This window comes from Camelus ferus, chromosome 34 (genome assembly GCF_009834535.1).
Source record: "Camelus ferus isolate YT-003-E chromosome 34, BCGSAC_Cfer_1.0, whole genome shotgun sequence".
Taxonomy (NCBI): domain Eukaryota; kingdom Metazoa; phylum Chordata; class Mammalia; order Artiodactyla; family Camelidae; genus Camelus; species Camelus ferus.
This window is the reverse complement of record NC_045729.1, coordinates 21,186,007-21,200,947: the sequence shown is the minus strand read 5'-3', so window position 1 is coordinate 21,200,947 and position 14,941 is coordinate 21,186,007. Positions and strand designations below refer to the sequence as shown.

Sequence of the window (14,941 nt, the reverse complement as noted above, 5' to 3'; positions counted from 1 at the left end):
CCTGAGAACAGCACCCTGAGCCACAGCGGCACAGACAGGCCGGCTGTAATTCAGGGACCAAGAGCACGTTAAACGTTCAGCTACTTTGCTAGAAGTACAACCACCACACCTTTGACAAAAGGGTATTATTCTAATACGGAAAAACGTGCCCACCTCACAGCCGACCCTCGGGGACGCGGAGGCTTCGCACAGCGCAGGTCGTGGTCCTCCGGAGAACAGGAGATCCAGCATCAAGTGCGCCGCCGAGACGGACACGAGACAGTGCCTGGGGGGGAGCTGACCCAGAGGCCAGGAGCTGTTTCTGGGAAGTGACCACACAGCCCACAGCCCCTCTGGATGAAGTAGGACCACCCCTCAGATTGTCTGTAAGATAAGTCTGTGTAAACAGTCAAGAAGTTAAGGGGGAGGGGAAAAACCTTACCTACGGGTACCTTTTATTTCTGTAAAACATCTCTGAAAATAACCTTAAAACTCCGTGGGTTTGGCATCTCTCCACGTTTCCTTCAGGGAAACAGGCAGAGCAAACGTGGCCTTTGTGTCGGGATCGTCAAGAGGCCGAGGAAAGCGATTTCCACGGGAAACTAACGGTAGCCGTGGCTCACAGAACTCCAGTCCCTGGTGACGTCCCCCAGGCCATAAGCAGGCGGGGGCTGCGTGTGACTAGAGGCCTTTGGGAACCAGAGGGTCAGCAGGTGGCTCTCCCCCAGAAGGCTTTCCCGGCAGCGGCCGTCGTGGGAGCCCGCAGGCACACTGTGGGCCCAGAGCTGCTGCCACTTCACCACAGAGAGAACAAACCAGTGTTCTTCAACTCTGATGTCAGAAATCATTACATTCAGTAGAGCAGTTAAGAGCGCTGGGGAACTTTCAAGCAAAACTTCTCAACAGTTCAGAGGACGAGGAGCATGAAGGGCGACAGTCCTGGTTCTGCACCTGCATCCCCTGAACGAGCTGCATTCATTCTCTGCCTGCCCCTCAGGTTCAGGGGTTTGACGAGTCACACACACGAGGGGCCAGCCCCACCAAAAACGGGGCGGGAGGTGGAGAAATGATTTTTTTAATGTAGCAGCAAAAAACAGGAGCCGCTTTAAGAAAAATCCTTACCAGGCACTCCTTTCTCCCCGGCCTGCCAGAGGCAACACTGACATCCTAATACTTAGAAGCTGACCGTGAGGCGGCCCGGGAAGGCCAGGCCCCAGGGAAGGCCGTGGCCACACCACCCGGTTACTGTCCAGCAGACCATGTCACCCCTGCGTGCCCTGGAGAACAAGCACTGACCTGTGAGCCGCCCAGACATGACCTGGCTTCTCCTAGCGCTCAAGTGTTCACCAAGGGGTCAGGATCCGAAGTTTGCAGGCGTGAATGCGGGAAGGTAAGCAGATTACAAAGGGGAAGAATCAAGACAAGTCACCCGACGCCAACACCAGTGCAGCAGACAGGGTCGGGGGGTGGGGGGGGGCGAGGAAGTGCTCTGCCTCGCTCGTCCCCCTCCCCTCACCCACAGCACCAGCCTGTCCTCGAAAACGTCCCTGCCTACAGGACACCAAGACTCCAAGTGTCGAGACACCTGCACAGTAACAAACACACTCCAGACCTTTCTGACCAACTTTTAAATAGTACTGCTTTAGAGAGATTTAATTTTAAAAATAAATTTTAAAAAGAAAGCACATGTAAAACATCAAGTTTTGGTGATCAGGATAGGTAAAGTAATTTTATTACAAATTTCAGGATCTAAAAAGTAACGTTACATTTACTAAGATGAATCTGAGATGGCCTGTCTCGAACATGTGTGTCCCGTCAGTGACACTGACCCTCGGCACGAGTAGACAGCCCCCTGGGGACGCGGTCAGCAGCAGTCAGCAGGCGAGCCTGCTGGTGACCAGACGTCTGGTTCAGTGCCCGGTGCCCGGACTGTGCTGTCAGCAGAGGGGCCTCTGCCCTGAAATGAGCGCCAGACCCGACCCTGAGGGCAGCCTCTCCCTGCTTCTCATTTCAATGTTTAGGAGACTGTGTGTTTAGTAAGAGTTATGATTCAACTGATCCGTAAGCCCAAGTACAGGAATCCTCAGCACGTGGCCAAGAGGCCGCAGAGCTGCTGGCTGACTGGGAAGAAGACTCAGGCCAGGTCCTGGTCACAGTGACGGGCAGTAACTGTCCGTGGCCACAGAGACAGGGCCAGAAGAACTTCAGCAGGTCAGCTAAGCCACCCTCCCGCTTCCGAACCGGGCAGACTTCCCCGCAGCCATGTCTCTTTCATTTCTTATGTATGGTTTTAAACATGACTAAAGGCAGCGTCTTTACAAGGGGAACTGCAGGAAGCAGCAGGGATGAGGCCTCGGGAAGCCCTCTCCGGGAGGGGGAGGGGCGGCCGTACCTGAGACCCCGCAGGGCACCTTGCGCTGCGGGCTGGGGAGGGGGAGGGGACTGGGGCGGAGGACGCCCGGCTGCAAAGCACAGCGTGTGCATCAGGAGAGGAGACGCCAGGGTCACGGGCCCAGGAGCCCACAGCTGGGCCCGCTTGCCTGGGAGCTCCTACCCTAGACCCTCCTCAGTCAGCGGGATGGCTCTCCCCCAGGGGACATTTGGCAACGTCGGGGAAGGTGCTCCTGGCGCTCAGGGGCAGAGGCAGAGGGTGGGGTGCCAACATCGAGGTGGGGGAGCTCTTCACAAAAGACCTGGATGAGCAAGGGCCCGGGCCTGGGAGCCTCCAGCCAGACAGATGACAGACACTTTCCACCTCCAGCCCCAGTGTGTGTGGCCGGCCCAGACCGTGCTGACCAGAAGCCCCCAGTGTCCCACAAACGTCCAGCCAGCTGCTGGCAGTTCAAATTCAATCAACGCAACTAAAACCTCACTCCTTTTGTCCTTTCTCTCTGAAAAGTCTATTTCTTTCTCAGAGCCAGTACCACCCCGACGGCCACCGCCAGAAAGGCAACCGCAGCTGCCCCTCCGAAGAGCAGGAGGGACTTGCCCACGGGCAGCAGGCCAGCCTTCTCCTTGCTGGCAGGGCCGGGCCCTGCCTCTCCCAGGGGCAGCCCCTTCTCTCCGTGCGGCGCGGGGACCCCCTCCTGCTCTGGGGCAGCAGGTCCCGCGGCTGCGTCCACCTCTTCTTCACCGAGTTCCACGAACAGCGACGTCGCGGGGCTGGCGCCCCCTCCTGCCGCCCCCTCCCCGCCAGGCCCCCCAGCCCCCTCCCCGGCCTCGGGCACCTCCTCCTTCTCCACGTGCACGATGTCAGAGTTGGAGGAGTTGTTCTCGCTCCGCTCGCCGACCCCGTTGCTGTCTAAGCTTTTCACTTCTTCAGGGTCCACTGTGACCTGCTGCCAGGACTCAGGCCCCAGCGATACCGGCAGGCTCTCCGTGTGCCAGCTCTGGCTGGCCGACAGGGATACCGGCAGGCTCTCCGCCTGCCACGAGGCGGTGGCCGCCGGGGACTCGGGAGGACTGACGTGCGCGGAGCCGTCGCTGGGCAGGATGTAAATGTCGTTGCTGTCTTCCGCCACACTTGCCGGTGGCTCCTCCTCCTCCTCCGACTCCAGGTTAAAGACGGTGCCCTAGGGAAGGAGGACAGACAAGTCCAAGGCAGCTAAATACATTTAAAATGAGTGTAAATCTGGGAAAATTCTTCCCTAAACTGAAGTTCCAGGAATAAAGACCTCAGAGCTTCTGGACTGAAGGTGTTCACTTCCAGAACAAGGCAGAGGAAGACTTTCTAACCAGGCAGTCCTCCTCTGACTAGTTTCCTTGAAGCTAGAAAGCTAGAAAGTTAGTTCATGTTCAATTTAAATATATTTAATGCAATAATGAATGCGGAACAGCAGAGAAAACCAAGGCGGGAAACGTGTCCTCCTCCGGGACCCTATGACTCAGCAGGGCGGGCGCTTTCCTTCTCTGGGGGAGGCGGGAGCGGGTGGGGGCAGAAGTCGCGCAAGGAGACAAGGCAGATTGATGCTTGAAGAAAAGTGCAGGCTGGGTGTCGGGTCCAGAAGACCCCAAAACAGCCCACCTACAGGGTCCCACTCAAGGCACCCCAGATGCTCTTCACCTTTATGCTTGAGGAGCAGTGGGGCACGAAGAAGGGGGCGTTTTCTCCACAGAATCTCCCGGGGAGCTCACGCTGACTCTTCCCTCCGGATCTGGCTTTGGGGCTGCGCGCCGACACGGCACACCTTCCGCAGCACCCACTGAGGGGAAGCAGAGCCCCCAGGAAAGCAGGGGCCTGGGACGGGGGCTTGTCACAAAGTCTATGTGAACTTGAGACCGTTGTCAGCAAGGCCGACCACCACCTTCCTCTGACATCCAAGCTGCAGGCACCTCGAGTCCAGGGTTTCGTCCAGACTCAAAGGAGGCGTTTTACTCCCCTCGTTCCCACGTCAGAATTTCCTAACAGTTTAAAACGTTGTTCAGGAATTACCACAAATGCCACCAACCGAATATAACTCGTCAACAACACTACTGCCTCCTTTAAGTGCCACCAGCCTTCGAGCTTAACCAGCAGTGGCATAAGCTTTTTTCTTGCAAGGTAACTACCATCCCTTTCTTAGAACGAGGTCAGGTTAGTAAGTGCAAGACAGAGGCGAGGGCCGCTCAGCCTGAGTTCATGCTCACGGAAAGGGAGAACACAATGAGACACAAGGGAAAATGCCCCGGGCAATGAAAATTACTTTAAATGGAAAAAATAATTAAAAACCCAAACGAAAGAAAGGCGGAGCCAAGAGAGAACAATAGGAATGGAAGGGAGCGCAGGCTGCGAAACAGGGGGCTCCTGAGGCCTGGGGGTGCGGGCGCCAACAGGCGCCTACAGCATGGAGAGACAGCTTCTAATTCTCTGTGATGTGATTTAAAGTAAAAAGAGAACCTTTAGTTTTCAGAGATACATACTGACATTTTTGGAAATAAAATTATACAATGTCTGGATTTTGCTTCGAAACAGTATTAAGGGGGAAGTGAGGCGCTGTAAGCAGCTGGCAGTAAGTTAACTGCCACTGCGCAGGCAACAGGGGCTCGCCACACTGTCCCGCCTGTTTTCGTACGTGATCAAAATTCTCCACAGAGAAAATTTAAGTTAAAGCAGTGTAAGAGAAGTGAACAATAACCCACTGCACCTTCCTCCACAAAGAAAAGCCTCAACAATTCTGTGCCAACAAATCTGAGAATTTAGGGATGGTATCCAGGAAAGATTATCAAAAGTCAACAGGAAAAACCAGAAATCTTCCCTCAAAAGAAATACCAGGCAGGTCTACAGGAATGTTGCAGGAAGCCAGGCACGAGTAAGGGTCTCATGAAGACCACTCCAGACCACAGGAAAAGAGGAAGGAAACACTCTTCCCAGCTGTGAGCTCTGCCCCAGAGCCGGCATGCCCTGAGAACTGAGGCCAGGCGAGAGCTGCGGGCCAGCCTTGCTCACTGAGACTCGCACAACCGGGCACTCACGTTAGCGTCAGGAAGACAGGGCTGCCTTCCAGCGACAGCTGCGGTAACTGTGCTGGGGACCCTGACTGGGGCTGCACCCAGCAAGAAAAGCCCTGTCACTGTGCACAGTGATGCTGCTGTGACTTCCTGTGTGGAAAGCCCAAAGGGATCTAGAGGGAAATACTCAGAGCAGTAAGAGGCGGGCCAACTTGCGGGAGGTAAAGCCAACGTGCAAACGCCAGTCTGACAAAGGGACACAGGTGCCTGAGACGTCAGCACGGGGGGGGGGGGGGGCGGTGAGGGTGAGCGCGGGCGCTCTCGCTCTGGAACCTCTGTTAAATCTAAGCTCACCCCGATATAACCTTATTTGAGCAAGTGATTTAAAAAATTAGTAAGTCTGACTGGGGAAGAGGTAGAGCAGCAGAAATTCTTATATCCCGCTGACAGCGTGCAAGCTGGGAAACCGCTCTGGAAGCCACTCCGGCACTGTTCTGTAGAGGAGAACCTGCGCACCCTCTCGGAACCAGAAACTCTACTCCGAGGTGTACACTCAGAGAAACCCCTGCACACACGTGTGAGTGTTCGTAACAGCAGCGTCTGTAAGAGCAAAAAGGAGAAAATACCCACTGGTAAGACTACAGGTAAATAAACTACAGGTAAACTGACATATTCGCACACGGACACCAAATGCCAGTCAACAGATCACCCGAGATCAGGCACTGCCAACGGGGATGATTCCAGGGGTGAACACCGGTCAGGGAGACGGGAGGAATCGTACATGTGGCAAAGGCCTGTGACCCTCCAAAAGGCCACAGCACATAAACGGACTTAAGTCTGTGCTTTTATTTTTTTAATTTTTATTTACTCATTATTTTTTACTGTCTTTGTCTTTTTCTTTTTAATGGAGGCACTGGGGATTGAACCCAGGACCTCATGCATGCTACGCACGAGCCCTACCACTGAGTTGTGCCCTCCCCCACTGTCTGTGCTTTTAAAATTTCATGGGGGGAAGAGGGAAATGATTAAGATAAAAACGTCTAAAAAGGATCCTTAGGGGAGTGATAACAAAAAAGGCTGAGACTCAATGAGCTAGGTGAACATCAGGAATGTGACAGAGTGAAAACAGCTACAGAAGACAGAGAGGGGACGATTCACATAAAGTTCCAAACACAAAACGCACGTATCGTCTAGAAATAGAGACATGCACTTAAACTGTGACAAGTCAGAACTGAGTGTTCGCCTGTGGGGTAGGCAGGAGCGCGTGGAGAGCCAGGAGGGACTGACCAGGAGGCTCGCACGCCGGCAGGGTTCCTTCCCTGGGCGGGGATGGCAAACGCACAGGTGTTTGCTCCACCACCCCCATCCCTTAGTCGTTCACGTGTCTTTTGCTAGCATGAAACGTTTCATAATTAGAACGACCGAAAAACACCACGTATCAACTTACTAGCAGTAAAACCTTAGTGGTTTAACGTACACTGCGCAAACAGGCTTTCCACTGATCGTCATCCAATCAATGTTAAATAACGGCATTTGACCTTTGCTGTTAAAAACAACATTGGGGAGCTTAATTTTCTTTTTTTTTTTTGAGGGAAGATTACACAGAAACATTGGAAAGCGCATACCCAGCCGCCCTGCTGGACGACGTACTCCGCTGCGTAGTCCTCCAGGTACGTCACACCGAACTGCAGCAACGCACTCAGAGGCTCCTGACCACGTCTCGTCAACTCCAAAAGCATTTGTCGCAGCAGAATCAGAGGCACCAAAATCTTCAACGCAAAGACGAGAGAGTAAAAAACAAACTGAAATTCTTACAATTGATTTTGTATGTTCAACTACTAGAATCTACACTCTGGTGAATCGTTACAGAATTTCATTTTTACAATAAATAAATAAAAGGAAGCAAACAGCGACCCCTACTCGAGTTTTAGGAGTACTGTATGTTTCACATTTTATCCCACCAGGCAGTAGCAATAATGTCACAAAAACTGCTGAGCTCGCGAGCGCACATGCCCGTGTGGGTGTGTGTGAGCAGCACACACAGCAAATCCACTGACGCTCTGTCTGTAACAGCAAGAATGCAAACCGCCCAACACGGACTGCTAAACGAATGTGGTAATCCAGGAACGTGTAGTTGTTAAAAAGAATCCGACTGTTCACTGCCCAACTGCCAAGATTTATTTTCAGCGAAAAAAGTAATATAAAGAAGAGTGTGTACAGTAACAGTCCTGGTCGTGTGAACAAAACCAAACCTCTACCCACACACGCCTCTGTGACCCTGCAGGGCCCCGGAACACACGCGGGCGACAGCGCTGACCTAGGAGGAGGAAAGCCAGGTGAGCGGTTTACGGGGGGGGGGCACTCCTCAGTGTCTGTCTTTCTGCAGTTTGTACCATGTACGTTTATCATATTTGAAAACAAGGGCTTTCAAAATTACGAGCTGTCTCATGAAAGTCATCAGAAACCAGAGAAGTTGTTGTTATCTCCCAGTAACCTCATGGCTCAATACTTAAAAATCATCAGAATTTATGACAGGGACTAACTAGAGTCCCTTTCCTTGTTTTCCCAGAAAAGCCTTCCAGGTCACCACCTGCACGCAACCTCTCCTGCCTGGAACACCAGGGTCCCGCGTGACTGGAAAAGGAATGCAAAGGAAATGAAACCAATCTCCGTTCTGCTACCAGCCGCCAGGGCCCCGCTGTGGGTCACCGCACACTCTGCAGGAGGACAGACAGCAGGCCACAAGTCCATACCCTCACTAGTATTCTCTGGTTTTTTAAGTAAAAGCAGCCCTGAGGGGTTTCAAAGTCTGGGGGAAGAAAAAGCAACACACACCCGTCTTGAAATTCTACCAGTCCTCCAGCCCGAAGAGCGGTAACAAGCCCTTCCCAGCACCAACAGAGGGGCGCAGGGCCTTAAAGAAGAATGAGCCACGCTCCCCCAGCAGAAGCCCCGCGTCACCGCTGGGGACAGAGCACACACGGTGCTCGCCAGCCCGGGCTCTGTCCCAGCAGGAGCAGGGGCGCCTGCGACTCAGACTCGGAACATTCGCACTTCCCGTAACGATCGACTAGCGTGCGGTGTGTTTCCGTTATTCATGTTTAAGCTCCACCACCTCTTAGAAAAGTGAGTGGCAAACACGTCGTACCTGCAAAACAAAACTCGCCCTTATTTGTCCCAAATTCACCTCTTTCGTGCGGCCAACGCAGCCGCCCTACTTCTAGTGCATCAAACCTCGAGAGGGCCCTGTAATCCTCTTTCACTGCTGTCTTAACTTTAGTCCTTAATCATATTCCCTGATTCACCATGCTTTTTATGCTGAAATCCACTGATCTTGTAGTCCGTCCTTCACACAGCAGCTCCTCCGCTGCCGTGACCACCTGAGGACCCTCTCCTGGGTCTCCTCCCTCCCGACCACGTCTCCCTCTCGTGAAGCGCAGCGAGGGCAGGACCTTCCCTGCACGAGACTAACTCCTTCCATCCGGCCGTCACACTCCTGGTCTGCATGTCCTGGGTCACCTCTTCCGACACGCTGTCCTCAAGGACCCACTGCAGCGGACACTGCAGACTGCCTTTATTCAGTTACACACACTTGCCCTCAACTGCTGGGATCACACACACAGTTCATGAGTTACTCCTACGACTGATCGCATCAGCTTCACATTCTACTGCCCACAGGAGTTCTGTATCATCGGTACGCCTGGTATTTTTTTATCTGTCCCCTCCCATGGAACTTAAAAAGGGGAAAGCAAAACTGGGTCCCCAAGTGTCCACTCCGAGAAGGCCCCACTATTTACAGCTCTGGGAATAAAAAGCAAGCAAGTAATTCTTAACTGTGAACTTCTTTCTGTAGGTCACTCCCTTGCTGGATGCCGGTAACCCCACAACACATACGAATTATTTTCCCCTCCGATAACTTCTGCAGAGGAACGCTGAGGCACGCTGAGGCGTTTCTGACCACAGGCAGGACTCCCCCCACTGGCCAGCTCCTCGTGTGTCCCACGCGGCGTCCTCTTCCAGCAGGTCACACTTGGCTAACGTTACCCTTTTGTTAAAGAGCACGGGAGCCAGTTGCAGCAGGAACAGAGCAGGCCAGCCTACAGCGCGCCAGGAGTCCTCCCAGGGGAGCAGACCGTGTAATGGCAACGACAAATTCCGCTCCACCGTTACCGCCTAAGCCTTCTATGCCTCAGCAATTCTAGTGTGTGTCAGTCCCACAGATGGTATCTGGATCCGACTCGCCGATGACGTCTGAATGCCTCTGACACACCTCCTCCAAAATAAAACTTAAGAGACAACTGGGCACTCGTATCACCCAGTGTGGTGCGACAGGAAACAGAGAACACTGACACTGTCTTGCCACAAAGGTGAAGCCGGACTGTGACCAGCCTGCAGACTGACCTAACAGTGGAAAGGAGACGCAGCTGCCCCTGGACAACATGGTCTGAACTGCGGGACTCGAGGGTGCGGAGGTCCCGCCGCACGTGAGACACTGGTTTCCCCAGCCGTAAGGACTGCAGCCGCCTGGCCAGCCCACACGTGGCCGATTCCGCAGACGCGGGACCACGTGCATGGAGAACAGCTGGGCCAGCGCGAACTCAGACCCAGACTTCGTCTGCAGGGAGGGCCGACGCTCCCAACCCCCACGGTGTTCAAGGGTCGGCTGTGCAGACACAGAGGAATAGGTTACGTGGCACCTCAGCAGTGCAGTCAAAATCCAGAAGGCAGGAAAATTCTACAGGACAAATAATCAGTAAGCCAATTAGAACAGGAAAAAAACCAAGAGAGAGAGAGTAATCTGCGTAGTAAAAGAGACCGAGGTGACAGATTCCACGGTGGCACGTGTATGAATGTCCAGAACAGGCAAACTCTAAGGCAGAGCAGAGCTGCTGCTGGGGGGGGGGGGGGGGGGGGGGGGGGCTGCCACAGCGTTTCTTTGGGGGAGATGAAGGTGTTCTGGAAACAGTGTAGACGGTCGCACACTTCTGTGAACGTTCTAAAAACTACTGAACTGCATACTTCAGAAGGGCAAACTTCACGGTACAGGAACGACACTTCCATTTTTTTTTATAGGAAAGGCTTAAGACATATCAACGACATACAACGCGTGAGCCTTGCTCAGGTCTCAAGTCAAACAAATCAGCCTTTGTAAGCAACTGGAGCAATCTGAAAGCTGAACAGACTATGTGATAACACCAGAATTACTGTTAACAGACACAGAAAACAAACTTATGGTCACGGGGTGGGGGGGCAGGAAGAGATAAATTGGGAGTTTGAGATGTGTGAGTATTAACTACTACATATAAAATAGCTAAAAAACCAATTTCTTCTGTATAGTACAGGGAGCTATATTCAGTATCTCGTAATGACCTATAATGAAAAAGAGTATGAAAACGAATGTACGTGACTGGGACACTGTGCTGTGCACCAGAAACTGACACAACGGGAAAAAAATTAAATTATAAAAAAGAATCACTGTCAGTATCTGAGGTGTCATAATGGTATTATCAGTTGTTTAAAAAAGGGGTAGTGTCCTCGGACACAGGTACTAGTGTGTTCACGGGTGAAATGGCACGATGGCCAGAGTCCCCTCCAGAACGACCCAGGGGAAAGCGGGAAGAGAGGGACGGACTGGACCAGCCAGGCTGCAACTGTGGAAGCGGAGTGACGGGCACACGAGGTCTGTCACGCTGCCAGTCCCGCTCTGTGCACACCTGAGATTTTAATAGTGAAGGGTTTGAAAAGATCAGTGATTTAATTAACCAAGGCAAAGAATCCGCTTATCTTTGCTATCATCTTTCTGAAGCCCATCACGGTGCGCACACCATGCACCACCACTCTGCTGCCTTTTCTCTTTGATGGCCTTTTTTTTTCTTCTTTCTATAAGCAGGTAAGTTCACAGGAAAAACCAATACCCATGAAGGGAAAAATAGGAAAATTAAAGGAAAATACCTGCACGTCTGAGATGACCACCCTGTATGATCCCGCACAAGTTCCAATTAGGATTCTTGTCATACACATACTGTACAGCCTTCGTTTACACATGTATTTTTTTTTAAAAATCATACTATTAACACAGGTTTGTGAGCAGCTTTTTCCCTCCATTTCTTTCAACCTATCTAAAGAGCTTTATACCACGATGCTTTTAAAACCCCCATACAGATGAAGCGACGTTCGGCCGGCCCCGTCCTGGCTTTGTGAACCTTCCTCCCACTTGAGCCTTTTATCTGCCAGACAGCCGTGTTCACACAACAGTGCTGTGTCAGAACTTCGCAAAGATTCACGCAAAGTATGAAACGTAAAACATGAGCCAAGTGCTTCGAATTAGCCCCTCGGGCCCGGGGAGGCAGACATCTCCTGCCTGCCCTTCCTAATGAACCAGGCTCTTCTCACCCTGGAGGGCTGACGAGGGTAACGGGGAGCCAGCTGAGCTAGCACCGTTCTAACTGAAATGCCTCACTTACGACACATTCAAGCCACGGCCTCGAAGACCGACAGTGGACCCCGGTCCACACGAGCGGGTAAAACGAAGCAGGGAACAGGGGGAAAGGACGGGTGGAGAGAGAGTGAAGACCAGGGTTTACTTAGGTTCTTCAGGAGAGCCGCAGGTTCGGGGGCGGTGGGAGGAGAGCATGAGGAGTTGAGGTCAAGTCACCAGACAGGAGTGACGGGAAGAGCCCGTCACTCAAGCGCCCAGCTGTCTGTCTTGTGATGCACCAAGAAACGTATCATGACCAAGCTCATTTTTATTTATAAAATCTCTTTCAAATGTCCATATGAGAGAGGTTTGGTTTTTTTTATTTCAAGAAAGCAAATGAAACATATTTTAAGAAATTTTTTACAGCTAAGTAACATAGTAAAACTCCGTAATAGTGATAGTTTGGGAATGTGGTCCCGGGTGTTAAATCTAACGTAAGAGCCACTGTTTCCTGAGCACTTCTTACAGTGCCAGACGACACGCTGAAATAAGCTCGGGACACGTGTCGTGGAATTGTCACAAGTTAGGCTAGTGGTATCACCTCCACTTCACATCCGTGAAAATGTAGGTTTAGAGAGCTTAATTAACCTGCCCAAAGACATGCATCTAGTCTGTGGCAAAGCTGATAACCGAAACAAGTCCGATTACAGGCCTGTGATGCTAATTATTATGCTATAATGCTTCCAAAGCCTGTATTAAGGTGAGTAAAAATAATAGACATCAATTAGGTCTGTAAGGTCACACAGTCCGGCCCACAGTGGTGACAATTCTGAGTGGGAATGGCTGTTCAGACATGACCCCACTGCACTTCCTCGTCCCAGGCTGCCTCCTCGGTGAGCTGGGCCCCCACACTGCACCCCCAAGACCCCTCCCTGCCGGCCCGAGACGACGCACACGCGGTGTGGGGCCGTGGCAGATGCCGAGGCTGAAGTCAGAAGACCTCAGCTCCAGCGCTGGCTCCAGTACTTACTAGTCAAGGGAGCAAAGCAAGTACTTTACCTTTTTTCTTCTGATTATTCATCTGACCTAACTAACTAACTAACAAAACGAAAGCTGATAAAATCCATTCTGCTGTCTGCGAAGGATGGCTGTCTGATCCAGTGAGATGTGACATGAGGTGCTCTGAAAACTGTAAGCACAAACGGGGTTACTCACATAACAACCAAGAAGCCTGTGCTTTCCCGAAAGACACACTTACCTGGTGACAAGTAACCACCTGCAGAGAAACGTCACGTCTGGGGCAGAGACATGAAGAAATGACGGGGGCTCAGGGCAGATGGGAGGGAAGATGGCACCCCCCGGCACACGCGGTTCTGGGCCAACCGGAACCGCGCAGCATTCATCACAACAGCACATCAACCAGAAGCACCCACTTAACACAGCTGATTATGCGTTAAAGAGTGAGCTCGACAGTTTTCTCTTCTCCGCGCCACCGACTCCTCCTGACCCTTACCACTAACACACGGAAATCTTGTAAGAGAAAAGGTAACTGGGTGAATACCTTGTTCCAGCCGCTGGCATGAACTGCGGTCTCCACTGTACACTCCCGAAATGCCTGATATGTCACTGGCCTGTAGAGATTTTTTTTAAAAGTCTGTGTCACAAAGGAGGAAAATTCTGCATTTCCAGATGAACAAATACACAGTCACTACTCTGCTGCTGAACTCTTTGCTGACGTAACACAGTAGAGTCAACACACTGTTTGGTGGGGACCCGCTTTACCATTTGGTACGTGCTTTTCTTCAAATGTTCTCTACAGGCTGAGACCTATGCTCCCAGCTTGTAAAACGAGAATAATAAATAGTAACAAATTATTCACAATTGCTTGAAACCTATCCAACAAGATTTCCACACTGCAGATAAAACAAACATGTGGGTCATTAATATAGAATCAAATAATAACAAATAGCAAAAGTCACCTCGTTAATAAATTTAAAAGAACAATTTATACTTTTTTTAAAAGCAAAAAAGGAAAATATTCAAAAATTAAAGAGACATGTCACTGGAAGACTTTTCAAACTGAGGATCTAAGGAGTTGGAATAAAGTAAAAGCCAAGGTCATAAACAGACCTCTGTTTTTAACTTGAGTTGTCCTGACACCAGCCCCGGGGTGGACAGTGCCTTCCGACTATTCCTGGCGCACTCATCTACTGAGAGACACGTGGCTACGTTCTAAGCCTGGCTTTGTGTGCTAATTAACAACAATAATGACAAAAATACTGAGTTACACGTGAAGGCCCGGGGAGTTTGGATAACAGATTTAATAAAAATTCACTCCTCAACTTTTGTGGGCAAAGAATTAACAAAAATGTAAAAAAGGAGAGGAGTCTCACTTTTATAGGATTTTAAAATCCATTCCAAAGGTGTTTTCTGCCCCAAGCACTCTAGTCTGTGACCTCGACTACGAATATTTAGGACTGGCAACCCCTGTTACACACTAGGGCACGGAAGCTCAGAGCCGACAGCAGGGCCTCACACCCAGGGCCACACCGCGCCTGTCACGTGCCAGGGCTTCGACACAGGCCACGATGACACCGACGCCCACGCTGCCAACAAGCCTCTGGGCAAGGCTAGCGAGGCGCTCAGCGTGCAGCCCACACCCTCCATGCAGACTCAGAACAAATACGTGTGACAGCTCACCAATAATTTTTGTATCGAATACATGCTAAAACTGTGTATTCAATATACTGAAGTAAATAAAACATATTTAAAATCTAAATTTTTTATGTGGCCACAAGAAAATTTTAAATTACACACATGGGACCTGCATGTCACCTACTGTGGCCTGGATGTTTCAGGCAACAGTTCTGATGACACGGCTCATTCCTTCATGTGAGTCAACGTAACACCAACCTACAGGGACACTGAACGGAGGCGAGACACCAGGGGTGACCTTCTTAATCAGATGTCATGGGGCACCTTCCTGACTAAAGTAAGCTTAGAACTGTTCTGAAGACTCGGGCTGAGCACTAGGCAGCTGTAAAACCAGAACCTGAGGGACACTGTGCGGTCCACCTGCCCATGCTGTCCCGGAAGCTTCACGTGTTGTCCGGCCCC

At 51.3% G+C, this 14,941-nt stretch overlaps 1 protein-coding gene across 6 annotated transcripts in view; it reads right to left on the bottom strand.

The window, feature by feature from the left end:
* Positions 1-1,680: 1,680 nt before the first annotated feature.
* BCL2L13 (BCL2 like 13) overlaps positions 1,681-14,941 on the bottom strand; it is a 44,301-nt gene continuing 31,040 nt past the window's right edge. For 2 of the 6 annotated variants that reach the window (XM_032473042.1, XM_032473041.1), the window contains 3 exons: positions 13,386-13,455; positions 7,032-7,175; positions 1,681-3,551 (listed from right to left, as the gene is read on the bottom strand). In XM_032473042.1, the coding sequence (XP_032328933.1) occupies positions 2,880-3,551; positions 7,032-7,175; positions 13,386-13,455 (886 nt within the window). In that variant the 3' untranslated portion in view covers positions 1,681-2,879. The other 4 variants (XM_032473044.1, XM_032473043.1, XM_032473045.1 and 1 more) reach the window with 4 other exon arrangements.